Here is a 27,926-nt window from a genome sequence, read left to right on the forward strand (position 1 = left end):
TAAACATAAAAATCACCCTTTAAAAACTTTCAAATCTAAGTTTAAAAGTGTCTAAATAGACAAAAGACTCTACGTCTACGTGCGACACGCAAGCCATGTAGAAAATGGCCCGAAGGTTTTTATCCAGTCTAGTTCATACAACACAAAGATGCCACGCCAACTATCTTTACATCAGTAACCGAATAAATATTTCGTTGCATTTTGGTAAGAAAGATTTACAGATTAAACTATCTTTAGGTAATCCCCAAAATCAGGTGTTCTCAAAGATTGTTGTCATCAGTACCTTCCAATAACATGAGCACTTTAAGCTTATTTCTTAACTGTATTGATTGAGGTACTCTCTACAAAGTGAATATCAACTCCTGTCTGTCTGGTACAAATCTTGTACACGTTATTTCTGCCACTTCCCATTCTAGGGTCAACTTGAAACTTCCACAATTATTATTGGGGTTGTCAACACATGAATTAATTAAAAAAAAAACAGTTAATTATTGAGTGGTAATTAATTAATTTTGTTTAATGTAGAATGGGAAATAAATCTTGCAGTATTGAGATACATGGCAGTAATTGAGAAGTTCTTTCCATTGTGTAACCTTTTTTTGAAAAAGGATTTGTCTTATTTTGCTTGTTTTCTCTTATTGTATATACACACTGTAGACATTTATAACCATTTCGATTATAGATTTTCTTTGAAGCCCCACAATTCCTGATTTTTGTTAGTGGATGCCCAGGGCAGGGACTCTTGTGGGGCTCCCAAACCTCTTCAAGCTTAAAATTAGCTGCACTTACAACTTTTAATAGATCTGACATGCTTGTTTATTTTCTTATATTTGATAGGCATATTTTGTTTAAAATTATATTTTGTTGAGGTGAGGTTGCACAGTCTAGCACTGTTTTAGATCCGGCCTGAGAAGCAGATTGTGTGTTTTCTTGTATAAAATATCTTTTGACTGCAAATCATAAATTTTGTCTTTTTTTTTTTTGGATCATTCTAGTGTTAAGAAATATTTTGCCGTGTGATTACAAGATTTATAGAGTTTCAAGACTTTTAAAAGGTTTGTCAGAGAGACTGTGGCCCCAGGTCACACTGACTTATTACAATTTAAATACGTGCGTGATAACACTGTTAATTGACAATGACTAATTTTCTTACACGCTATTTTCGTTTATACATTAATATAATTATAATCATTGGATTAGCTCTTTTGGTATCAATCCAAAATTCCTTAGCTAAAAGCGTTTACTCGGAATGAAATGTACTTAATACACTCAAAGCAAAACACTTCTGACACCACTTTGATCGATTACAAATATTTAAAACAAAAAAATGGGCTTACCTTGGTATACATTTATTAGAGTCTGGACTAGAATTTCTGGTTGGATTTGTGTCGACCACAGAGGCAGTTTATCCAAAGATATGTTCCGTCCATCGGATTCGAAATAACAGCAGGTACTCGGCAGCAGTTGCAGTCAACGGGTTTATCTGAAGGTATGTTGGCATCACGCTAACGATCCGAGAAACAGATTATATGCTTGCGAGTCTTGGACGCTGACTGCTTAGCTAGAGAAGAGGATCCTAGCAATGGAATTGAGATGCTACAGAAGGATCCTAGGTACCACATTCAAAGACCGCATCACAAACCAATAGATTAGAGACAGGGTTATTGCAGCGATCGGACCCCATGATGACCTGCTAACTATCGTAAAAAAAAAACGCAAGCTTAAAATCTAAGGCCATATTACAAAGGTCTTCGGGGCTGGCAAAGACCTTCCTTCAGGGAACAGCACCAGGAAAAAGAAGAAGAGTGAAATAGAGAAAGCGACGGGAAGACAACAGAAAAGAATGGACGGGCCTGACATTGAAAAAGGTTCTATCCAAGGCAAAAGAGAAATGGAGAAAGACGATCGACGAATCTTGCATGGTGCCGTAAAGGTCCAACAGACTAAGGGATAAGGTCAAGGTAAAAATGCTAAGTTGACATCACACTAACGATGTGAGAAATAACTTGGTCTTGAAATGAACAAAATAATTAGATCTGATGCAGGGGAGCTCTGGTGTCTTTATATATATATATATATATATATATATATAGCTTCGTCCTGACGAGAAAATAGTGCGTTGAATAAATGAATTTATGAAGTTCAGATCGTAGGAAAACTTGGAGGATGTATCTAGTAAAGGTTTGAGAAGTACTGGGCTAATAAATCGCTAGTATAGAAAGGTCCCATTGGTAAAAATTTGAAGTCCCCATGTGTGTGAGTTTTTCAGATCCTGTCGTGAGATTCAGAGATCCTTACATGTAGTGTTGTGAATTGATTTATTCGGTAATGACTCATACACTAATAAGCACATTAAAAAAAAATCCTTTAAAAAAAAAACAAAGTTTTATTTAAGGGAATAATTCCGCACTTACACCTTTATTTCTCAATAATGTAGAAGTTATTTCCCTTATTCGATACCAAACAAAATAATTAATTACCAATACTTCTTTGATTAATTGGCTTTTTTTACAAATTGATTCATATTGCTTAGATACAATAAATATTTTAAGTTTCAACTTGATCCGAGAATGTGATATGAGAGAAATAACGTGTGTTCAATTGTCAAACCCTACATATTCAAGTATATCTGTGAATACTGATGGTTTAATTTCTCTCGCTTTTATTTAAAAAAACATTATCAATTACCAGTAATTAATTGAATAATTTGTTGTTGTTGTTGTTTTTTTAACTGATTCTTATATTGTCTATGCCAATGTTTAAATGTACAAAGTTTCAGCCTGATCCGAAAATGGGTGTGGGAGAAATAACGTGTACAAACTTTTTACCAGACAAAGTGAGTTTACGTCAGTTTTCTAATAAAGAATGCTTGAGACTCAGGTTTGGAGACTGTACGAGTACAAACAGGAGATTCGCTAGAAATGTGGCGCCCAAATTTTGAAATTTCTTGTTTAGATAGGAAAATCTTCCTTGAACCCCCACCTACGTATGCTTATCTCTTGTTCTTCCTGCATGCATGAATGAAAATCTTTCAATCTGTCACGCATCAGTAAGTATCTACTTTTCTTTTTACGAGAAAACTAAGAACTACATTGCATGACAGTCCACTCTGCCTTTAACTTCCGTTTTTAGGATTCGATCTTTCTCTAAAACCAAATCTCATTGTACGACACTCACTATAAAAGCTGCCTCTCCCACAGTTTGTTTCAAATCTTATTCTTCTTCAGTTTTTTTTTCAACCTACACAAGTTTAAGGTGGAATTTTCAACCTGAAACCTGTAACAGGACTTTAGCAGATCAAGTAAGTTGATGATTCAAACTGCTTACAAACTATATTTAACCTTTTAGTCTTTGACACCTAGAGTCATAATATAAATGACATTTCACAATCTTCGTGCAATCTTAAAATCTTTGTCATAAGCAAAGTGTCTAGCCTACACATATTTGGCGCCCGGGGCGGAGCAAAGACTCCCTATCCTTACTTCTTGTATATTTTATATCAGAAAAAAAACAACGAAAGTAAACTGATCTTCAAAAATATTTTGCTAATACAAAAAATAATGCATTGTTTATCCTGGCCTGTGCTATTTGCTGCTCCCGATATTTCGTTTCTAAAACAAATGTTTGTTCTCATGTTTTGCCCATCTAATTTTTAGAATTTTTTTTGACTTTGCAGACCGCCCTTTTTCATCGAGCCCCTGTTGAGAGCTGCAAGCCTATTACAATGAAACCAAATTTACTACATTCATGTGTACCTACAAAAGATAAGAAAATCTCCCACACAATCCCACACAACGCACACACATACACACGCGGGTAGCTTTAGTCCTACTCTCATTGTATACCAAGTGAGTGGGTGCCTTAACATCGAGAATAACGTCATCAGGTCTTCCTGTAAGCCTCACAACTGAAGCGTGTCGGTCTGAATTAGAAATCAGGAGCCCCAAAAATAGCTCATCTTCAGAGCCCTCGGTGCTTGTCGTCTGCTATGACGTCATGAAAGCAGAAAGCGTTGAGTTTTAACACTATTATAAATAGACTTTATTTCCGTGTTTGAAACAACAAAAAAAAGTCACCTGGAGACCAGTTCAATTTATCATTTTCTTTGTTACCTGACGGATCTTAGGCTAATTTCACTTCGGAAGCTTTTTTTTTTGAATGTTAAATTTGGGACTCCTTTATTGTCCTTATTATTAGACATAGTGCTAATGGACTTAAGACTGCGCCCCTAACTAATTGAGACACTGAAAAGATCCAAGGGAGTAGTGGGTATGCAACTAGCTTTAGATGTAATGGCTTTTGGCCACATCTCGTGGATTTATTTTAAGCTAAAATAAATGTTTTTTTTTTCGTCAATAAAAAACAAACAAACCCAGAATCATTTCCTTTCTCTCTCATACCATCCTTTTTTTTTTGGTATATCAGTGGACCTTACCTGTTTGAGTGCGATCTGAGACCCCCCCCCCCCCCACACACACACCTTTTCGGTTTGAGTGCGATCTGAGACTCCCCCCCCCCCCACACACACCTTTTCGGTTTGAGTTCGATCTGATAACACTATTAGACTTTGTTAAATCAGTGTATGTACAGTATTTTGTCATCTTATTGGTAATTTTGGTGGAGACCTTTTTTTTTGTGGATGGAACTTTGTTGAAATACGCGTACTGATAACTGCGCGCAATGACGTCAAATACTCTCCAGGCTTTGCAACTTAACGCTTCAGCTTTCTTGCATTGCTGACAAGAGTCTCATTCGCGCCTTTTTTTATATATATAAGCGAGGTTAAAAACAAATAGTTGCTCAAGTCTGAATTTGAAACCAAGCCTTCGTGAAGAAAGGGCAACATGTTTTGCCGCTGAACTGATGAAATACTTATAAAAAAAAATAAAAAGGGTTTATGAGTCTATTGTTAGTTTAGAATTTTTAACGACCTAATTCTCTACATGATTGTGATTAGTATCAATAGTCGCCCGTCATCGACTTCCTACATTTTTCCATATAAAAGAAAATTAACTAATTAGGCCTACGATTAATTGATTATCTAATTGTTGTTATTTATTGATACATGTATTGTCATTGATAATGAAAACTTGTTAACTAATTACGACTTATTGATTAACTAACTTATTGATTTTGTTATGTAAAGAAAGTGAAATGATAGCTCCTACCAATAGTTTGGGTCGGACATTCAACAAACATATCATGTAAATAAACGGATGGCTGCCTGGTCGTGCGGTTTCCACGCTGGACTGTCGTTCAGATTTATCGATGGTCCCGGGTTCAAACCCTGCCCGCTCCCATCCCCCGTCGTCCTGCGGGAGGTTTGGACTAGGAAGTAATTATCTTCAACGCTGAAGGAACATCCGAAACATGTAAAACATTTTTACAAACAAACGTTACATACTTGAAATTTGTGTGGATGTACCACACACATGGAACATAAACATCGTTTAGATCACAAACATACTACAGAGAGCAATAAAAATACTCAGTCTCATGCAAACAAGACTGTAAAATTTTTATGAGTTTTAGCTTTTTGCGATTGTAAAATATTAGTTCTAGGAAATCGAGAAAAGCGCTTGAAGAATATAGGTCACAGAGGAAAGTATATACTTGTAACGTTGTTGTATCAATAATCTAATGTTGAAGGCTCAGACCAATCTAGGAATGCTAGATAGTTCTCTTCAAATACTCAATAAGTAAACAGGATTTGTTTCCCCTCGTCAGCCAGTCTGTGTTTTTGATAAGCTCGTATTGAAATACTATGATAGCACTTTACGTTTTATGGACTTTAGAGAAATAACATTGGCTATTTTTACAATACCTTTATTTAGCTCGTAACTTCGTGGAAACTCATGAGTGGGTGGAACCTGGACACGGATCTCGAAAACGGCTAACGATTTTCATAGAAAATTGTATAACGTTGGGAAAAGAATGACCAGCTCCTTGGCCACACAGGAAAAAACTCTAGTTTGAACATTATTCTTATTTTTTCTTCTACAAAATGCTATATCTCTAAACGCAGTTGGGTACCGAGTCACATAGGTGTGATTGGAAACACTATTGTAGACTCCTTGGCCCACCTGGGAGGACTAACAGCCCTTGCCGAGGCGGCTGGAAGTTTTCAACCTGCTCTGGCATCAATCTAAAAGGAAATGGAAAAATGGTTTGAATGTTGAGACAACACCCAAAAAAAGCCTGCGGAGTCTGGAAGCACATGAGGCACCCTGACCAGGCCTACCAATGATGTAGGCTGCCCAGGCCTACGCAAGCTATTCTACCACAGTGCAGGAAGGGCCATTGTCCCGTTGGTTCATATTTTTTGCACAGCTTATGCCGAACTCCGTGTCACGGTGCCCCCGCTGCCGGGGGGGGGGAAGAGGGAACCGTGTCTCGTTTTCTTGTCTGCTGCCCTCGACTTTCTGACCTCCATCTCGACAGGTCTGGGAAACCAAAAACTCTTGCCCCTGTATGTAGACATAGATTTAAACCAACGACTTAGCAGAGTTTTAAGTCATTAATTAACATGCATGACTAGATTGACACATGAAATGCGTAGGACGTTTTATGAAGTAACGTCTGTAATCTATAAGATATAAAGTATAACTGCAGGGTTTCTGTCCAGGGCTTTTAAAAGAGAGGGTTTGAACCTCTCCAGCTTTAACTCAAATAGAAGTTTGATGATGGTAGATCCAAACAATCAATAAAAACACATACATAGCACAACGTTTGTAGCATCATTATCTCCCTTTTCCTTTTCTATTTATAATTTATTGCTATCGACTGTTTCAGGAAGATAGATTAATTTTTTTTTAATCTTTCCAGGTATGTTGTAGATAATTACAAGTCACTGTTTATTAGCTTGCACTTAATGTAAACCATTAACAGTAAATGTAATCGCCTACTTGATAAAATGCTGGGTTTTTTTTTTCATTATACGTTTAAACCTTAGCTAGATCTATCAGCAAAAAAAGATTACAAAGAGAGTTTGTGTGAAAGACAAACTCAAAAGCGGCCCCTGTAAGGCCCACACACGGGTCATCTGTTCAGTTAGTCATGTTTCAATATTTTCAGCACGAATATCAGATGGACTGACGCACGGACAGATACTACACATAACTAATGAGGGTTTTCCTCTTTTTGGGGGCCCGCGAAAAAAAAAAGTGTAACATGATGTTTCTTATGGGTTAAACTTTATGTCCTCACCTTTAGTGACCTCCGTGTCCACTCCCCTCACAATTTACCTGTCTGCCTGCCTACATTTACATCCCCCCTCCCTAAACACACAGACACGCACGCGCGAAAACACACACACCCTGACTTTCTTGACAACACGTTGCTGTCTCGACAACGGTATCCTGTAAGAACAGAATGGACCTTAAAAAAGAGTGTATCCTCATATTTCCCCCCCCCCCTTATTTGAGAGGAGGGCTGGCGAGGAGGGGTTAAGGACGTCTGCATTTAGACCTCGCTCCACCCACCTCATTGCGTAGGACTATAAAACGCTTTCTTTTGGGGGGGATAATGCCCTTATTTCAAATTGTATGTGTACATATCTCGGACCAGTGTGTAGAAGTACATATTAACATCATATCTTTGTTTATATTGCACAGCTTGTACAGTGAGTAATCCAGCTCCTAACATTTATATATCAAGATTATTAATTTACAATCTCTATATAAAACTCATATTTTAATTTAACCATGCCTGTGTATGTTGCTTATAATAATGGTACGTGAATTATCCAGTGTTAGGGCTATGAGGTTAGAGGGTCCATGAGTTTCAAAGATAGTAGAGTCGATGGTGTATTTAAAAGAACAAAGAAATCATGGAAACCTAACAAAATTCAGGTTATTTGCACTGCTTCTACAATGACATAGCGCCTCATATTAATAAAAAAAAATATGTTGTAGAACAGGTGAGGAAAACAATTCTATGAGCCTTCTTGACTATTGCCTTTGTAAAACTTACTAATGAATCTACCTAATGAGCTGGCTATTAGTTATATAAGCAAACCATAGAGGCATTAGTTGTCCTATAAGGGAGTATTCATTTAAATATTTTAGCACACTGACATGACTGCATTGCAACATGATGCATTGATATTGATTGTTAACAAGATAAATCGAGTTTGAAAATGTAGGTCTAATGTTCATAAACAATATTGATTTCAAACAACTTTTATCAATTATAGATGAATTGGATTACACCAAATATATTGATAATAAACACGATTGTGTAATAAAATTATAAATAATTGATGAATTAATAATATAATGATTTTAAATAAGATGTAATCAATACTGAACACGATGTATCGATTTTAAGCAACATCTATCAATTATAAAAGCTTGTTTTCAATTGGAACAAAATTTCATATTTGTTTATTGTGAGCCTATAAGTGCATGTGTTGAATTTATAGCTAGAGTATATTATTTATGAATATTGAGTAACACTACATGTTTCATTCTATCACGCACATAGACATTTTGAATATAACTGCATTGATCTCCTCTATTGCTTAAAAAACTGTAACTTTGATACTCTGAAGCCCTACTCAGATTCTACTGATCAATACACACACCCAAATGGTAAAAGAGAAATCAGATTTTAGTAATACGTTTAACTTTCTGGCCTCTAGGCCTATTGCCCATAACTTTCAAGTAGGCAATAATTTCTTGTTTACGTCTCGTGCTTTTATTGCCTAAGCTCAAAACGTATCAAACATTGGGCTCCAATAGATACATCGACAGATTTAAAGTTTGCTGTAAAAATTTACTACCATAGGCTGCGAGGTAGTCAGCGTGGGTGCCCCAAGACCTTCCTATGTTTACAGGATATAGAAAAGAAGCATGTTACGATTCATCAAATATATGTTTAGTGAAGCGTGAGTAAGGGGTGGTAGGTGTCCCTTTTCTGAAATGTCGCTAAAAAGGATTTATGACAGTGTCAATAAGGTCACGCCAGGGGAGCTTCAGAGACCGTCTTAAATATGACAGAGTCTCTTCAGAGGAGTATTAGCTTTAAGTAGACCCACGGCAATCAGCTAACTGGAGATTGTCATGAATAGGCTAACACCAAGATAAAAAAAAAAAAAAACAATGTAGCGACGCCTAGTGGTGAACTAAGGATCACTTAAACTGTGTTTCCGATGGACTCAGGCAATCAGTTCGGTCGTAGTGTTTTGTTATCTCTATGTAATAGTTCGTAGAGGCCCTGCTTGCAATCATCGTTAGTTACTAAAGCACAGGTAAGACTCTAGGTCATTTTGTTGAAACAAGGGATTGATTAATATTATTAGTTGTTGTTTTTTTTTTACTTTACTTAGGTAGCCTACATATCTTTAATATTGGTAGTTACAAGTGAAATTTGAATGCCCATGTTTCATTAACTTTGTATAATCTAATTTCAGAATAATTTATTTTGTGCTGGATTTGTTACTGACGAAAAGGATTTATGCCAAGTTCAAAACAAATACAAAGTTCAAATTAGCTGAGGGAGCTTTTTATGTCTCGACTTAGAGACCTGTTTTACTTCATCATTATTAGAACATAAGATTAAACACTTCTAATGACTTTTAACGGACACCACATATTCAAAATGGAGCAACTTTCAGAAGGGCTTAGGAGAAGAGAATATAATGTTGCCCCATTTGAAACACCTGTCCAGGCTTCTGTTGCCTAGAAACGAAAACTAATTCAGTTTTTGTGTTTGGTGTAACATTGTCGACCATACGAAAAAGAAACGAGAACATTCCATCATGAGTTACAGACCGAATTTTAGGAATTTCGAGACGATTGACGAGGGGAACGAAGAATGCGAGACTGCGACTCGGCGAGGGTGAGTAGCTTAAATAGAAGCTTTTTTTTTTTTCTAATAGAGTGAGCACGAGTGCGGGCAGAACACTCTGCATGAGAAGCGCTGCAGAATATTAAAAGAAATAATACTAATAATAAATGTAAAGTAAATAGTCCCTTTCACACCTTGCGATCTATAGGGCAGAGGAAGTAAAGGTCATCTGTTTCTTTCACCGTCGAGGGTGTCATGTGATTAGCACAACGACTCCCCCCCACCCATGTACCCATTAAGGTTGTGGTTGTATTCAGGAGCGTTTTCTAAAAATAAAAAAAATAAAATTCAAAATCTTGGTTTTAACCGATTTTCAAACCTTGGACACCTCGGTTAAGGAAGCCAAGCGCTATACCAATGAGCCATCAGGCCCCCTATTTCTGATAGAGTGGTCACAAATCTGGACAGACTATTCCCGATAATAATGATTATACCTTTCAAAATTTTCGATGAAATAGAATTTGCCATAGATTTACTATAAGCTGCTTTTTGTAGAATAGATATACACATGTGTATATGTGCACACGACACTATACATTTTCCTTTTTTTTTTTACCTAAGAAATTGTTTACTGCTTTTGTTAAAAATATCTTGTATACAATATTTCTAAAGCAACATGGAAACTTTTCCCCAAATACTCTCTCTCTCTCTCTCCCCGACATATCAATAAAAGAGATTGGACCAGAAGGAGGACTGCGCATGTAGTAATAAAGAGTTTGAAAGACCTGCTATTCACAAGCAATTATTATAAGAATAATGAAAGAAATACAACAACAACAACAACATACTTTCATGTCATAATTTTTGTTGTTATCACAAAAGTATAACTCTGTACTTGTCACTAGTGAAAGCAACACGACAACCTTTGTTACAACACACTTTTTTAGCTACACACCTACACTCTTGTCTTTACGTAACAGTGGGTCAGAATTGGACCGAAATTTCTTGTTCCTTTTTTTTTCGGGAAGACAACGTGTAAACCAAATATCTAAACGCGATAATATTTTAGCATTCCATTAGCTACAACAAAGTTGTCGCAAGGCCTGAACATTTCTACCAGATTTTTTTCGAAACTAAAATGTAGAAGATTTGTGATAAAGTAATTTGCAAATATTTTTTTTTTACAATATCGGAGATTTTCATACATGACGGAAAAACTATAAATAGCTAACAAGTTGGTGCATTTGGTGTACAAAATGAAGAAAATGTTGGCACCTTAGACCTACGTATAAATGAAATGTTGACACCATAGACCTACATATAAATGAAATGTTGACACCATAGACCTACATATAAATGAAATGTTGGCATCTTAGACCTACGTATAAATGAAATGTTGGCATCTTAGACCTACGTATAAATGAAATGTTGACACCATAGACCTACATATAAATGAAATGTTGACACCATAGACCTACATATAAATGAAATGTTGGCACCTTAGACCTACGTATAAATGAAATGTTGACACCATAGACCTACATATAAATGAAATGTTGGCACCTTAGACCTACGTATAAATGAAATGTTGACACCATAGACCTACATATAAATGAAATGTTGACACCATAGACCTACATATAAATGAAATGTTGACACCATAGACCTACATATAAATGAAATGTTGACACCATAGACCTACATATAAATGAAATGTTGACACCATAGACCTACATATAAATGAAATGTTGACACCATAGACCTACATATAAATGAAATGTTGACACCTTAGACCTACATATAAATGAAATGTTGGCATCTTAGACCTACATATAAATGAAATGTTGACACCATAGACCTACATATAAATGAAATGTTGACACCTTAGACCTACATATAAATGAAATGTTGACACCATAGACCTACATATAAATGAAATGTTGACACCTTTGACCTACATATAAATGAAATGTTGACACCATAGACCTACATATAAATGAAATGTTGACACCTTAGACCTACATATAAATGAAATGTTGACACCATAGACCTACATATAAATGAAATGTTGACACCATAGACCTACATATAAATGAAATGTTGACACCATAGACCTACATATAAATGAAATGTTGACACCATAGACCTACATATAAATGAAATGTTGACACCATAGACCTACATATAAATGATTCTTAACCTAATAGGCTTGTCCCTTTGGCTCCTTGGACTACGAGCGTAAGAACACGCTTTGCTCATTTTCTTCGACGTTTTGGGCTTAAAACTAAAAAGTTGAAGCGATGAGATGACAGCCATGAATATGGTTATGGAAACTGTCAACAACAAAAGAAATAAATCTAGATCACAGACCTATATATATCTATATCTAATTTGTGTCCATGCTACGGAAAACTCCAATCTTTTAGTTTGTTTCTAATTTTCAAAACTAAAGATCATGCGACTTTCCAGAATTTATAAAAGCACTTGCGTCAGAAATACCCTGTTCTCAAGTTACAAGCCATTAATTCTGGTTTCCAGTCTATATATTTTATGTCTATGCTTGACAAGCTTTGTTTTAAAAACGTTATGATAATTTTTTTCCACGTTTTAGCACTGAAGTATACAATGTTCTAAGCACTTCTTTTTAAAGCTTAAAATAATTTCAATATAGAATCTTCTTCTTTCACTCTATGGCTTCAAAAATTTTAAAAGAACAAATCGGCGACTAATTAGCGGGAATAAAGGAGATTTGATACGAATATCAACTGCCACTCATTGAGATACTGTTCAAAGTCTCGCTCAATTTTTTTTTTAGTTGGCAACAAGGACGTTCAGTTTAGCGCCCTTGACATTGTTTAATTTAGCGTGAACATCTCCAACCAAAAATGAACCAATTTAGTGATTGATTGAATCTGTGAGAGAGTGATCCAACAGAAAGAATCCAACGTAGCGTTTATAATTAGATAATTATCGACCAGAAAAGTTGTCATAATTTTATACTATAATTTTGCCGAAGGCTAAAGTCCACCTACGATAATACATTCTTTCCGTTATCTCGATGGCAGTGTTATAATGTTGTTGCGAATACCTTAACATCCGCTCCACTCCTTGATATCAAATACATCCAGACCAATAACTAATGCTTTCCTAATGTTGATAATCAAATTAAAATAGAGCTTACAGTATTTCTGAGTCTGTTTTATCAATCTGGAGGGAAGGGATAAAGGGCATGGGCGTTTACAGTAGGCCCTCTTTTTTTGGGGGGCTCCCTTTTCAGAATTGACATTTCGTGTATAAGATAATAGTGATTGCTAAAAACAAAAAGAAAAGGATATCACTCTATGAATGTTACCAAATTAATGCAGCGTTCATGTTTTAATTTTTATTTCCTTTTTTTTTTTTCGCGTCTTTTCCTTCATCCGACTCACAAAAAGAAAAAAAAAAAGAGTTTATGCTAATTAAATGTTCACGTCATTCGTTATGGGATCACTACTAGACTGGGTTGAACTACGACACTCTAGGGGGCCAAGACACAAGCCTGTGTCAGAACATCGCAAATCATTTCTGAACAATTTGGCTGTGTAATCGTGGCTTAATGATGTCACCTTCTTGGCAAAGGTAGATGACTCATCACACCCTATGTCAGCTTCTTGACAGATAACTCAGTTCCTTCGATTCAATTAAATGAAAAGCGAATTTCAAAACACAAAAATGAAGCCCTAGGTATTAACCTACACATGACCGTCAAGTCCCCGCTTTCACAATATGAAATGAATTTAACTCTTTTTCTCCGTAATTATTTTCGACGTTCTTGCAGAATTGTTCATTTTTCACATTTGTATATTCTATCCTGTTATCATTAAACTTCAATAACATTTTTGTTTGTAATCACAAAAGTTACATTTGGTATAGAATTTTAAGAGAAGGGATGCTTTTTTTTAAAAAATATAACTCAAATTAAATTTTATACAACCAATAATGAATTTAATTAAATGTGTTCAAATCAACGTTGGTATCGTTAATTAGGAGAGAAAGAGTTAAGTAAGAAGACAATAAAGATACAGTTGACATTGGTAGCACGTAGTACTCTGAAAGACACAAAGATAAAGGCAAATTCCTCGTCCCATATGCTAGGACAAATTTGTACAAATACTCCTTCTTCCCTAGTGCTATTAGAGCATGGAATGGGTTGCCAGCCAGGAAAACCAGTGACTTGGCAGAATTTAAGTCATTGGTTAATATGCATGACTAGATGCATGACGCGTAGGACGTAATCATCTTCTTTTTTGAAGTAACGTCTGTATTATATAAGAAAAAGAAGAAGTAATTATGGAAGTTTTTAAAAGTCCGTGTTGTAATTAATGTCATTCTTATAAAAATCTTATTCTATAAATGCACACTGCCCATAAATCTAAATAGCTGCAGAAGTCTACGTTTGGTTGGGCTGATAAATGTCCAAATGTTAAATGCACTTATACAAATAAGTTTGCTGGGGTAAAGATGAAAAAAAAAGTGTTCCTATGAAGTGTGAATATTTTTTAACAACTTTACCAAACAGTGTCACCGGGTGACAAACGCTTGACTAACGAACCGAGTGACTCGTGTTTGAGTCCAGGTGGAAGTTTGTGATTTATATTTTCTTTAAGATGCCTTCAAGTTCTTTTCCCCCTTTCTTTACAATCACCCTCACCCCGCCCCAAACTTTAAGGCGACGAATATTTGTTCAAGGTCTATGCAGTTTCATATACATACAATAAATTTGGAGGTAGACTAGAAGCATCTACCCTACCCTCCCGAGTTTGAACCCTCAAAAACGCTTGGGCCAGGACGTAATAATCTTAATATATGAATAAACGTCCAGACGTCAAACTAAAACAACAACAACATGGACAAAGATTTGAGCGGACACAATGGACCTTGTAGAAAGACAAAGACATACCTCTGGATGCTAAATCAGACTGATTCGCTTCTTTTCAAGGCCACATATACTTGCGATATTTTGGACGCTGACTGCAAAACTAAAGAGAGAGAGAGTCCTAGCGATGGAATTGCTATAGAAAGATTCTAGGTTTGGCATACAAAAACCGCATCACAATCAAGGAAATCAGAAACAGGATCGTTTGGGCCCTTCTGAGCATTGTAAAGTAACTAAAACGTATTCTCCATTTCATAAGGTTTCCAGGGCTCGCAACGATCCTTCAGGGAACATTACCAGTAAAAAGAAAGAGAGGAAGACACAGAAAGCGATGGGAAGACAAAATCAAAGAATGGACAGGCCTGTTAGCGACAGAAACTCTATCCGAGGCAAAAGACAGAGGAATGGAGAAAGACGATCAACAGATCATGTGTGGTGCCCCAGCGGTCCAACAGACTAAGGGATAGGTGAATGACTCTCTAAATACCACTGTGTGTATAAAATGTAAATTCAATATTAAACAATAACATTTCAAGTCACTGACTTCTATCACTTGACTGACCCGTACTCGACCTACATAATTCTAGACTTAATTGTACATGCAGGACAATGTGTCTTTTTTTCCCCCTGAATTCTAACCAGCTATCTGAATGATTCTCGAATCACAATACTTGTAAAACCATTCTAAAAATTCAGATTTTAGCACTTTTTTTCGAACAGTGATTATTATAGACCTAGTTTTTTTTGTAACAATAAAATAAGGGCTAAATGCCAAGCCCTCTGAATTACACCTTTCTAAGTGTATTAAAGGTCTCATTGTCTTGACGTATTGTCTTCCACGATTAATGAATCATGAATGCAGTGGCCTATGTAGCGAAAGGGTTTTCAGAGAATACTCATTTATTTTCATAAAACGCGAAAACGCCTTCAGTTATAATTAGCAGTTGTTTTACCTGCAAACAAAGACCGTCCAACACTCCAAGCTATTGCCTAAATGATAAAGAAAAAAAAAAGAACCATTGCTCTGAATCACGGGCGGACTGGGTATCAAAATCGGCCCGGGCATTTCTATAAAATTCGGCCCAGAAACTCTCTATCATGTGATGGGCATCCATTTCTAGGTGTATCGGTCCTTAAAAATCATTGTTAAGTTTGATAATGTATCGACATACATGCATACAGTGAACTCTATATCTTAATAAGCAATATAGCGTCTTTTTAAATCAGCAATTATGTAGGCCCTAAAAAGATGCAGCTTTCTAGTAGCACTGTCTACATTCTACATTTTATTTTCGGAAAATGTGTTAGATTAAAATAGTATTACAATGCAATGTCTGTTAAAGTTGTTGTTTTTTTAAACACAACGCTCAGAGGGCCTTTTATAAAAATAATAACATAATAAGAATATTATAAAATCTTTAACAACTTGATATGTGCCATAGTGACTTCGATCAGGCCGTTTCGGTGGCCCTACCGGCCCATTTGGGTACCGGCCCACCGGGCATTTGCCCAAATGCCCGTATAGCCAGTCCGCCCCTGCTCTGAATAACTGTCGATGATGAGACGATTAGTAGGTGTAAGTCACACTTTTAACAAATTGGAAACATCGTACAATTAGGCGCGGTAGATATAAACTCAAACAGGATGTTATGGTGGCGAGAAAAAAATTCTTCTAGGTGGATAGGCCCACTGTGTAGTAAAACAGAAAATAAAGTTTCATTTACGATCTTTAGTTTCGTAATTAAGTGTCTTACTTTCTAATAAAAGTGGATGCTACAGTTTGTCCGTACTGAGGGAGAAAGTCCTCGATCTACGTCCAATGAAAAGTTGAGCCTTAAAATAAATGAGGGTCTTCCCCGAGCACATTTCGGGGTTTGTCGTGACGTAGGTTCATCTGTCATCTGTCAAGCTTCGTCAACTAAGAGTGGCTTTTTCTTTATCTTTGTTCCTTCGGAAAACTACCTCCGCTTGACAGTGTTTCATTCAAACCTGACCTAAATAAAATGTAAGAACAGAAATAAATGTAGGCGCATTTTATCGTGATTTAAAAAAAAAAATCCTACACAAAAATTCTTTATCCTAATATAATTTCTGACTTGACAACTTAAATAAAAAAAAAGTGAGGCCTGTGCGTTTTCACCTATCGCATTATGTCGCTGTCTCTTGTTTAAGGTTAGGAAACTCTTGATAGCACATGACCACATTTCTTGCTAATAAAAAAGGTAAAGGTGGGCTTGTAAGGAAGTTTCAGAATGACAATCACACATAGAACTGGCAAGCACATAATTTATAGCCCCATCGCCTTACTCGCTCTCACCGATCGATGATAAAAAACATTAATATTTGTATATTTTCATTTATTTTAGAAATATTTAAGAAAAAAAATCAGACCTTGCGATCATAAAAAATTATGTTAAGCTCACAAATACCAACCGCCTCTACTCTCCGAACCAATGCCGGGGGACACAGGGACCCCCCGAAAAATCCAGAAAATTAAAATTCGAGTCTTCATCGAGACTTGAACTGAGTCCCCTAGGATCGAAAACTAAGCGCTTTACCGCTCAGCCACCAAGCCCCAGTATTTGTTAACTGAAAATTTAGGCCCAGAAAATATCAGAGACTTCTTTATCTCTAGCAATAAGTAGGCCTACTAATAACACATCTAAAAATCAGATCTGGGTCATCATTTATGAACGTTTAGAAAAAAGACTAGTTACACGAAAAAATGACATTTTAATTGTGGCCCTTAATTTGTCAGGGAGTAGGTCATGTGAAAGGAGGCGCGGTGGTTGAGCGGTAAAGTGCTTGGCTTCCGAACCAAAGGTCCCGATCTTTGGGCGCCCCTGAGTCCACCCAGCTCTAATGGGTACCTGACATTAGTTAGGGGAAAAGTAACGGCGGTTGGTCGTTGTGCTGGCCACCGTAGGCCACAGAAACAGATCACCTTTACATCATCTGCCCAATAGATCACAAGATCTGAAAGGGAACTTTATGTTTTACTTTACTTAACTCTTTCTCTCCTAACTGATGATACCAACGTTGATTCCACTAGAATGTGGTAAATAATTACGGAGAGAAAGAGTTAAATCATGTGGAAGACTACCAAGAAGACCCATAGGGTCCTGATCTGTTAGGTAACTTTCAAACACTTTCATAATTTTAAGATAACAGTAAAACAAGTCAGTAGGCCTACTCATTAAATCGCATTACAGTTTGTTATTTGAAAGAAAAAGAACTGTGGACTACTGAAGAGAGGGATATATCTACAGTTCACACCAAGTTGGGAACCAAATGTTTGTTGAGGGAAGTTCTAGAAAATAAAATGAAATAAAACTAAAAAGGCGAAATTCGTATGAAATGTGCGATTCCATATCTTCTCCGCTTTGGGCGCCGACAGTTCTTTATAAACTCAGTATAACCTCATTATTCAACATTCACATTGATTCTATGTAACACGAATCGCATTTATAATATTAATCTACATGATCAAGTGTATTACATTATCATTTTCACCCTGTTTACATTATTTTACCTTCTCTTCCGTGAGGGTATTCCCCAGAAGTCTAAAAAAAAAAAAAAAAATAATTAAAAAGAAATTTGCGATGCCAATCCTGGAACCACTGCCTCTCTCATGTCCTCCCCCCCCCCCCCTCTCCCCCCACACTTTGTCACGCTGAAGACCAGGAAGCGACGTTAACTTTATGCTCCTAAATAACGACAGCCAATAGCATTGCACAGTATAAGGACACCTTGTTCAATGCCGTTACGCCTGCTCCCTCCCCCCTCCCCAAAGCAGTGTAAAATCGTATCTTTGAAATCCTGTTTGTAGCCTACATCTAAACATAATCCACCACAAACAAATTCTGTCACCTTGCTGTTACGCTCCCCCCCCCCCCCCCTCACCTTACCTTTCCGAAGGGAGAAGCGTATCGCGCCCCCAACCCTCACCCCCCCCCCCTTTTTTTTTTTTTAAACCGACGAATGTAAAGTTTTCCAGAAACATTAAGTCCATGACGGGCAGGTAGATATCATCGTGTTGATAGTCTGGAACTTCATGCCATTGGTAGTCACAGTCTGTATATAAATGCAGTCACTTGAGCTGGGTCGTAGCGATGGCCGGGTCGTTTAGTTTGATAACACTGTGTACATATTTCATAACCAGAGAGTTTACGTACAAAATGTGCCTTGTTCATCGGTTTATAATTACAGTGCTACCAGCGTATTAAAGAGTTTTATTATTACGTAAGTAAAACTTATACTAGATTATACTTAAATACATTTTATTAAAATGTCTTTATTTCTTCTTTGTGAGGACAAAAATCGTTTTATGATCTACAATAAATTATTAAATGAATTTCTATTTAATGTAGTTATAAGTTCAGAGAGTATAAGAATTAGAAAAACTAAACATCAACCCTAAACTAGGGTCTACTAAACATTCAAGGCAATAGACAGAACAGAAAAAAAACACCCACAAAGACTTAAGATTCTAAAAATGCAATTACATAATATCAATTTGCTTGAAATATTTTCCAATAATATTCCACAGTGACCCAAAATAGCAAATAAAAACGCATGGATTAGTACAATATAGATATATACTGTTGTCCATCTTCAGCTGTCCCTAGACATACGTCGTAAATCGTAAGGGTGCTTTGACAGTTCGCGTAACTCAATCCCTCAATTCTTTGTGTCTTTAAGACTTAGACTACGACTACGACTGCTTTATTGATACTTAATGTAAATTTGTTGTGATTACAAGGACTCTTTTCATATATACAGACAACACAAAGGAACAGCAGAATATTGAGAAAGAGAGGCCAGTCCATTCTTTAAGATTGCCCAGCCGTTATTTTCTTTGGACGACCTCTTTTTCGAGCTATTTCCACTGTAGCTCTTAGGGATGACTTGAAAATGAGGCATATGTCTTACAATATGACTATGACCAGACCAGCTCAGCTTTTGTCTTTTCGCAGTTTGGAAGTGCTCATCTTTTACTGCTATACGTAAAATACAAGATTATTTAGCTTTCCAATGCATTCAATTAAGCTGTATATATTGACCTATAACAAAACTTATGCCAATTCAAATTTAATATCAACAAGAATTGTCAATTAAGGCTTGATCCGATCTGACATATTTAGTCATGGCTTTCCCCGTCTGTAATCACGTTTTTTTTTTTCTATTTTATTTCCTGTTGTTAAAGTTCACTAAATAGGCCTATAAAGTTCAGAGAGAAAGAAATTTAAAGTATCAAATTCAAACAAACATGTAAACTAGGCCGGATTTAAGGGAATAAGGCAGGCGGGACTACATTGCAGCTCTGTGGTATCCACAAGAAAGGGGCCTCCACAAAAGAGATGAAAATATATCCCAATTTTGACGGGCCAGAAACTTTTTTTTTTCTAGCATTTTTTTTGTCGCATATTTACGGTTGGCAAAAAATGTCTCGATTAAGAAGTGTACGCTTGTAGCATGCTCGTAATAAGTAAATTACTCTCCACAAACTAGAAATTTAAGTGTACACTTTTTTAAAATAAAATATGCATATTAAATATTTTTCTGAAATGAAATTGAAATTAAATTTATATAAACTCTATTTCTTTTTTCTAAAATAAAGCATGCTTTTAGATATAAGCATTTTCGGATCATTCATAAATGAATCTTTATTAAAGCTTTCCAAAAAGTGAAGGGGCCTCCACTTAAATCCGGCCCTGCTTGTAAAAGTTATATATTATGCCACCTTCACATAACAAAATTGACCTTTTACCTAATCTAGGACTGTGCAAAAAATAATATTTTTAATATTAAAAAAAAAGATGTGTGTGTATAGAAGGGGGGAGGGGGAGGGAGTAGATTGACACAGAAAAATTGTGGAAGGGAGAATTGAATCAGTATGTGTAATTATCTAGACCTAACACAATTGTGAATCAGTGTCATTCCAGCCACGCTCTGCTTGCCGAACAACACAAAACACAGCCCGACTTTAAGTATAATAGAAGTGTACGTTAGTAATTTAATCTGACTGATTCAACACACGAAAATATAATATATTCTGTGTGTAATATATAAAGCATGGGAGACGCTGATTATCATATTATCTTTAATTCAAAAGCTAAAAAAAAGAAATAAATTACTTTTTTTGTGTAGATTATCTAGATATATAAACTACCTGACCTGGTGGATTGGATTAGACTCGCTTAGTCTTTGCGTCTAGATCTGATTCTACATCTATTTAAAATATATTGAATCTAGAGATCTAGTCTAGGTCTAAATTTTAATTTATCCCTGTTAGCAGCGAAGACAGCTTCACCGGCGTAACATTTGATCTAGATCTCATAGCCTTTACATCTTCGTTAGTCTCAGTGTTTTTAAACATAAGGATGCTCTAGCTTGCTTTGTTTTCCTACTGCCAGATCTACAACACCTTTAGTGAAAGACGATATGGCGCTGGAGGAGATTTCCTTAGAACAAATCGAACAGGCCGAACTACTGGAGCTCATCGAATTGGTTTCCCGTGCTGGGATAACTACGGATGACAGACTCCAGAATCTTGACGACATAAGGGACAGGCTTATTTGCATCAAGAGAAAACAGATGGGCGAAAATCGTGGAGCTGAAATCAATGTAAGAATTTCAAACATCGATCTCTAGTGAAGATCTTTTTGAAGTTTTCGTAGGCTAATTAATTGTAGAGATTTTTTTACGCAGATCAAAATATAATTCATGATAGCTTCTATAGCCAACTAATTAAAATACGCATTTATCTCTAATTAGTTTCAGATGCATAAATGAATTAAATTTAAAATCAAATTTAAAATTTAATTAATAATAGAATCTGCACAGACTTTATATGTCTAATTAATTCTGCTAGCAACACATAATTAAAAATGTGTATATGTCTATTAGATTTATAATATGTAGCTCTGCTACCTTTATAATATGTTGGACTTTTGGCCTATAAATCTATATATATTATTCTGGTTATTCCAGCATTACATTTTTAAAAATATCAAAACAGTTTAATATATTTATATTTTTTTACATTTTAATTTAGTGTTTATACAATTTGTTGCTTTCTAATATATTTCTTTTTGTTTGTAAAATTAATTATGTTTGATAATAATATCTAATACAAATTAACATATATTTAGAATGCATTTGCATCGATGCACTCTGACAACAGAACCAAAGAAGATGCTCTTCTGCATCTTTATGCCTCAGTAGAAGAAATTTTCCAGAGAATTAATACAGACTCTTTATCAGCTGTTTTGAAAGAAGAAGGCCATCTTACCCAATTACTTCCACATGAATTGGCTGCCAGAATGCAAATACTTACAAAGCGAAAGAGTACAGTTATCATTGCAGGTCAGTTATTATCAGAACTTTCTTTGGAGTTCTTGATAACATTTTAACATTGATAACACCTCCAAATAGTTAAATAGTTCCAATGATTTAATCAGATTAACTTCACACTACTTCTGGTTGTTTGGTATGTCACCTGCGCTCTGGACTGTCACATCTAGATGATTCTGAGTTCAAACCCTTTCCTCTGCCATGCCCTGTAGTCCTGCGTTAGACTAGGGCTAGGATGTAATAATCTTTAATTTTCAAGGAACATCCAAAAACATGATAAACTAAATAAGCTATTACAATGTTACCATTATGTAATTAGTCACATGGATTAACACAAAACCGCAGTGTACTTTATTAATTTGAACTAAAATAATTTTGTATTTTTCAGGAGAAACAAATGGTGGCAAAAGCAGTTTTCTTAATCTTTTGCTGGGTGAAAACATATTGCCTACTGATGTGTTACACTGTACCTATTCAGTATGCAGGATTATGTATTCTGAGAAATATAGGTAGGCCATGAGTTTAGATAAATATTAATTAAATGTAACACTTCAACTATTTCACTTTGACATAATCACTTGCCAATAAAGCAGGGAAATTAAAAATTCCCAGTCTTCACCAGGATCTCCGATTCAGAAGTCACAGCGCTTCCTAAAAACCTAGCCTACTCCAACAATAGCTTTGAGCACAAGTTTTGCTATTTCGTCTCTTAAAGTCCTGCACGAGACCTCCGCCAATTGGAGACCCTAAGTGGCTGCTTATTGGGCCTATGCCTAAGGCTGGCTTCGATTAAGGCTTCGATTCAAAAGATAAAGTGGTCTAATATCTTAATAATAGAATATGCATCCTCTGTTTGGGACTCCTCAACTCAAGAAAACATAAGGAAACTGGAACAGATACAAAATAGAGCAGTGAGATTCATAACAAACGAATATTCACATTTGACTAGAGTAACACCTTTAGTAACATTACTAAATTTAGAACGCCTTCAGGATAGAAGACTTAAAAGTATAGTAGCAATTATACATAAAACACATAATCTTCAAATACAAATGACCGCTATTAGAGCATGGAATGGGCTGCCTGAGCTAGTCAGGAAAACCAGTGACTTGGCAGAATTTAGGTCATTGGTTTATATGCATGACGTAATCATCTTCTTTTTTGAAGTAACGTCTGTATCATGTAAGTGGCTCATGTCATAAGCTAAAATGTGACTAAAATTATTTCTCTGCTATTTGTTTTAACTTTAACTGGTCTTTAATTTACGAAACATTGAGATAAATCTTGGAGTAGTTTACAGAAAATGTGTATTATAATTTCTATCTAAAACAAGAAACAAACTTTACAATAGAATTTTGTATTAAAATTGAGCAAGTTATATTAATCCATTTTCATATTTCAGTGTTCATCTGTTGGACTACAAAGGTGACACACAAGTCTATGAGTGTCGGACTAGTGAGGAAGCCAGAGAATTGCTCAAAGATACAGTGGCCAGAGAAGGAGTTTTTGAGCGTCAACAAGGCTCACTACTGAAAGAAGTTGTTCTCATGATGCCATCACCAATTCTAAAGGTAACATTATTCATCTTGAAGCTCCGAAGTTATTTCTTTTAGTAATTGTCTCCCCTTCAGCCTCATCATCCATCTTCTCATTCACTGTCAAACTTTTAAGGATTATGCATCAGAAATAACTGAAACTAATTAGCAGAACTTGTATAGATTAACACAACTTTATTGTTTTATAAATTGTGTAAATTAGCCTATATTAAATTTAGTAATCGAAAATAATTTTTTTGTCTTTCAGAGTGGTGTCACCTTAGTCGACACACCGGGTATTGGAGAAGATGATAATATGGATAATGTGACAATGTCATTTGTTAAATCCACCCAGGCCTCTGCCTTTATCTATGTTATCAAATCAGATACAGCTGGAGGTGTTCAGGAGGACAGGGTCAGTAACTTTAGACAATGACATCATTTTAAATTACAAGAATACAACTTTTTTATGCTTAAAAAATATTTTTTTTTTGACCAGAATTTTTGTTAAAGTAGGCCTACCCAACTTTAATTTGCTAAGCATTTAGCTTTTTTTTTTAAAAAAAGATCTAATATATCTTATTTTGTAATGATTTTTAAATTGTGTTCTAGAGATGAGTTTTATTCAAAATCTGATTTCATAATTGGATACAGTTTTTTTAATTCAACTTTTTATTTAGTTTTGTTTCATTTTTGTTCCAGCTCATAGGTTTTCTTCGAGCTATAAAGCAGAGATACGAAGCAGAAACTATGAGGGAATACTTTGACCCCTTAGCTGCCATGTTTGTTTGTCACCGATGGGATAATATTGAGGAATCGGAACGGGAAAAAGTGAAACAAAATGCCCTCAGGAAGCTGGAAGATGTCTGGCCAGGTTTTAGTCCTGTTCAGACATTTTTTTTCTCAACCAAAAATGCAAACAAGCATTTGCCACTTGGTAGGAAATGTTAAATTAAATAGAAGTAAAAGTGTTAGCTCCTATATTAAGATAGAGGAATGCAGCTAAATAATTAAAATGTTGGCTTTCTTTGTTTCTTCTAGATCCTGATTTTATAATAGATTCTCACTATGCCTTACTGAAAGGATTGAAAGCTTTGTTTGATAGAGCAAGCTACAATGCCATTAAACATCAATACATGTAAGTTGGGTTTCAGTAGCATTATTTAAAGCAAAATACTGTGTGCAGTTTATAATTAGAAAACAAGAGAGCAGATTTGGGCTGTAGTATTGTTATAGAAAACTTGTATATAAGTTTTTTAACATTTATTTGTAGATCAAAAAGTAGTTCTGTGTAAGGCAATATGTACCTAATATATTTTCCAATCTTCTTAAAAAGTTTGTCTTTTTACAAACCTTATATCAACTTGCTCTGTCTGTCTGGTAACATGTTTGCATCCCTTATTTCTCCTAAACCCATTCTCTGATCAAGTTGAAACTTTTCACAATTATTAATTGGTGTGGAAAAATACATGAATCAATGAAAACATTAATCAATTAGCCCATTAAATTCTAGTTATTATTTTGTTTGATACCAACAATTCTAAGTGTGAAATTCTTACCCTTGAATAAGCTTTTTTTTCTTTTAAAAGTATTTTCTATATTATGCTTGTTTATTTTACATTATTGAAGTATATTATAAGCTGGTATAGGAATATATATACAAAACAGAATAAACATTGTTAAAAATATTATGGCTCATATAAATATAATATAGTTTATACATGTTCTCAGAAATAATGTCTATCAACAGATGGCTAAAACATATACTTCAACCAGCTTCTAGACATTTGAAGGCCATGATTACTCACTGCATACGTGGCAATGAAGAGCTAGAGATATTTTTTCATAGCCTTACACAGAAACAAGAGATACTTAAGCTTAGTTCTGCAGAAAATTCTAGGAAACTTCAGGTAAATTTTGGTCCAAATGTAACACACACAAGAATGTGTTTAACTCGGCTAATATATCTTCAAGGACCATGCTTATGTATTCAGTTTACGTAATATGTTTAACTCGTCTAATATATCTTCAAGGATTCAATTAAACGAAATATTTAAATTATCATTGCACTTTTTAAAACCAATGGATGATGTCCAGATTTCGTTTAAATGCAGATTTTCTATGAAGTGTTATTATATATGTAATTTAAAACAATTTATAAGTATGTTAGCTTAAAAAGAAATATGGAGATTTTATAGAAAGAAAATATATTTGGCTGTCTAGAAAGAACTACAATATGCGATTGCAGACCTTGTAGAGCTTGTAAGAGATATTCTAGATATTGAGGACCACGCTGTCTCAAAGGTGGATGATTTTAATGATCTTCTAGCAGAGTGCACAAAGGATAACTTTTTGACTAAACAGTAAGTCTTTCAAATTAAGCTTGTATCTAAATATTTACCTAAAGGTTACATTTCTTACCCATAAATGTTACCAAAATGCAATATTTATCTCCTAAGATTGTTACTGATTGGAAAAATTAGACATATCATTGTACTTTTTTGTTCATTAGGGCAAACAGGCACGAACTGGATGTCATGATCTTGAGAAGTCTTTTGAAATATGTAAACAGACTTGTCAATGAAAGTGGAGCAATGCAGAGAATAGAACAAAGTATTGTTCAATCTGTAAGTCAAACATTTTTATAATCTTAAAATTCCCCAAATATTTAGGCCTTATTACGTCAGTGCTATTCTGAAACGAAAATTTGCATTGAGGTACATAAAATATTCACTTGTATCTTTGGATTAGATTGAAAATCATCTTGGGCTCTTCAGATGCCAAATCCGCGAGATCAAGAACGAGATTCTACATGGCGAATCAAGAAGGGAAACAGAACATTTGGATAACCCAGACTCCCTGAATCAGTCCTATTCTTCAACGATCTCAATGTCTTCTGATGGCTCAGCTTTCGAGGACTTACACAAGGAAATTACACTGGATCCAACAGAATTTGCTCAAACGGTGAGGATATAATAAAAAAAAGTTAATTCTTCAAAGATTTTAAAAATAATATATAAGTTATGAGATAAATGTGGGCGTTGTGGTTGAGTAGTTAAGCACTTAGCTTTTGAACCTGGGGTCCTGGGTTTGAATCTCGGTGAAGACTATGATTTTGAATTTCTGGATTTTTATAGTGCCCCTGAGTCAACCCAACTCTAATGGGCACCTTACTTTAGCTGGGGGGCAGTAAAGGGGGTTGGGCATTGTGTTGGCCACATGAAACCCTGCTTGTTAGACGTTGGCCAAAGAAACGGATGACCTTAACATCATCTGCCCTATAGATTGCAAGGTTTGAAAGGGGAACTTATTACTTTGTATGAGATGAATGGAATGCAATTTCAGAATGTGTGTTTTTAAGTTAATACAGAAATGAGTTTATTATTCAAATTCTTAGGAGTGTTAGTAACTATGTTGAATATGTTTTGTCATGAGCAGATAAGCAGTCTGATGAACAAGAGGAAGGAGAAGAAGATGAAATATAAGCATCACTTCAATAAAATGCATGAAGCTAGTCAGTCATTATTGGGTAAGCATATCGCTATTCAAAATGTAAAAATAAATGATTATAAATAGAAATTGGACTTGAAGATATGTGCTAACTAAATTTTGAAATACTTCTTTCAGGCAGATTCAAAGATTTAGTTCGTTTCCATGATAGATCAGATCATAAAGCTTATCTGGAAAAGAGGGTGAAAAAAATGAGTGAAAAAATGAGAGAAGATGATGATATCTTGTCCAACATTGTTTTAGGTTTTGTGGAGTGGATCAAAAGTAAGTTTTCTGTTTTTTTTAACATTTTTTGATGCATATACATTGAGTTTTATGTGATCTCAGCCATTAGAAAGGAATGGTGGCTGAGTGGTAAAACACTTTTTTTCCAAAGAAAGGATTCTAGAGTTTGAATCCTGGTGAAGACTGAGATTTGATTTAGGACTTTAAGAATGCCCCCAAGTCTATCCAACTCTAATGGGTATCTGACTTATGTTTGGAAAACCTGTCCCAGAGATGCATATAGATGTCATTTTGTCGGCTGCATGAGACCCTTTGATACTCTTGTTAACCATCAACCAAAGAAATAGATAGGCTTTGCATCATCTACCCCATAGATGATAAGGTCTGAAAGGGGTACCTTTAATTTTTTAAAATGAAGTTTATGTGCCATATTGTGTAAAATCTTATCTTATAAAATACAGACGTTACTTCAAAAATGATGATTGCGTCCTATGTGTCAAGCATCTAGTCATGAATGTTAACCAATGACTTTAAATAACTAAGTAATTGGTTTTCATGGCTCTCTCAGGCAACCCAATCCATGCTCTAATAGTATA

General features: G+C 35.4%; 1 protein-coding gene across 5 annotated transcripts in view; it reads left to right on the top strand.

Moving 5' to 3' along the window:
- The first annotated feature begins 7,530 nt into the window (after nt 1-7,530).
- Nucleotides 7,531-27,926, top strand: part of LOC106051846 (uncharacterized) — a 30,914-nt gene continuing 10,518 nt past the window's right edge. For 2 of the 5 annotated variants that reach the window (XM_056025252.1, XM_056025255.1), the window contains exons 1-15: nt 9,048-9,250; nt 9,413-9,840; nt 21,121-21,331; nt 21,859-22,072; nt 22,449-22,569; nt 23,463-23,631; nt 23,864-24,010; nt 24,298-24,532; nt 24,637-24,733; nt 25,346-25,505; nt 25,819-25,958; nt 26,108-26,222; nt 26,347-26,559; nt 27,034-27,124; nt 27,223-27,369. In XM_056025252.1, coding sequence (XP_055881227.1) covers nt 9,761-9,840; nt 21,121-21,331; nt 21,859-22,072; nt 22,449-22,569; nt 23,463-23,631; nt 23,864-24,010; nt 24,298-24,532; nt 24,637-24,733; nt 25,346-25,505; nt 25,819-25,958; nt 26,108-26,222; nt 26,347-26,559; nt 27,034-27,124; nt 27,223-27,369 — 2,140 coding nt within the window. In that variant the 5' untranslated portion in view covers nt 9,048-9,250; nt 9,413-9,760. Of the gene's footprint in view, nt 7,622-9,047; nt 9,251-9,412; nt 9,841-18,712; nt 18,947-21,120; nt 21,332-21,858; nt 22,073-22,448; nt 22,570-23,462; nt 23,632-23,863; nt 24,011-24,297; nt 24,533-24,636; nt 24,734-25,345; nt 25,506-25,818; nt 25,959-26,107; nt 26,223-26,346; nt 26,560-27,033; nt 27,125-27,222; nt 27,370-27,926 lie in introns of those variants that run through there. The other 3 variants (XM_056025253.1, XM_056025254.1, XM_056025256.1) reach the window with 3 other exon arrangements.

This window comes from Biomphalaria glabrata, chromosome 4 (assembly GCF_947242115.1).
Source record: "Biomphalaria glabrata chromosome 4, xgBioGlab47.1, whole genome shotgun sequence".
In the NCBI taxonomy this organism is placed as follows: domain Eukaryota; kingdom Metazoa; phylum Mollusca; class Gastropoda; family Planorbidae; genus Biomphalaria; species Biomphalaria glabrata.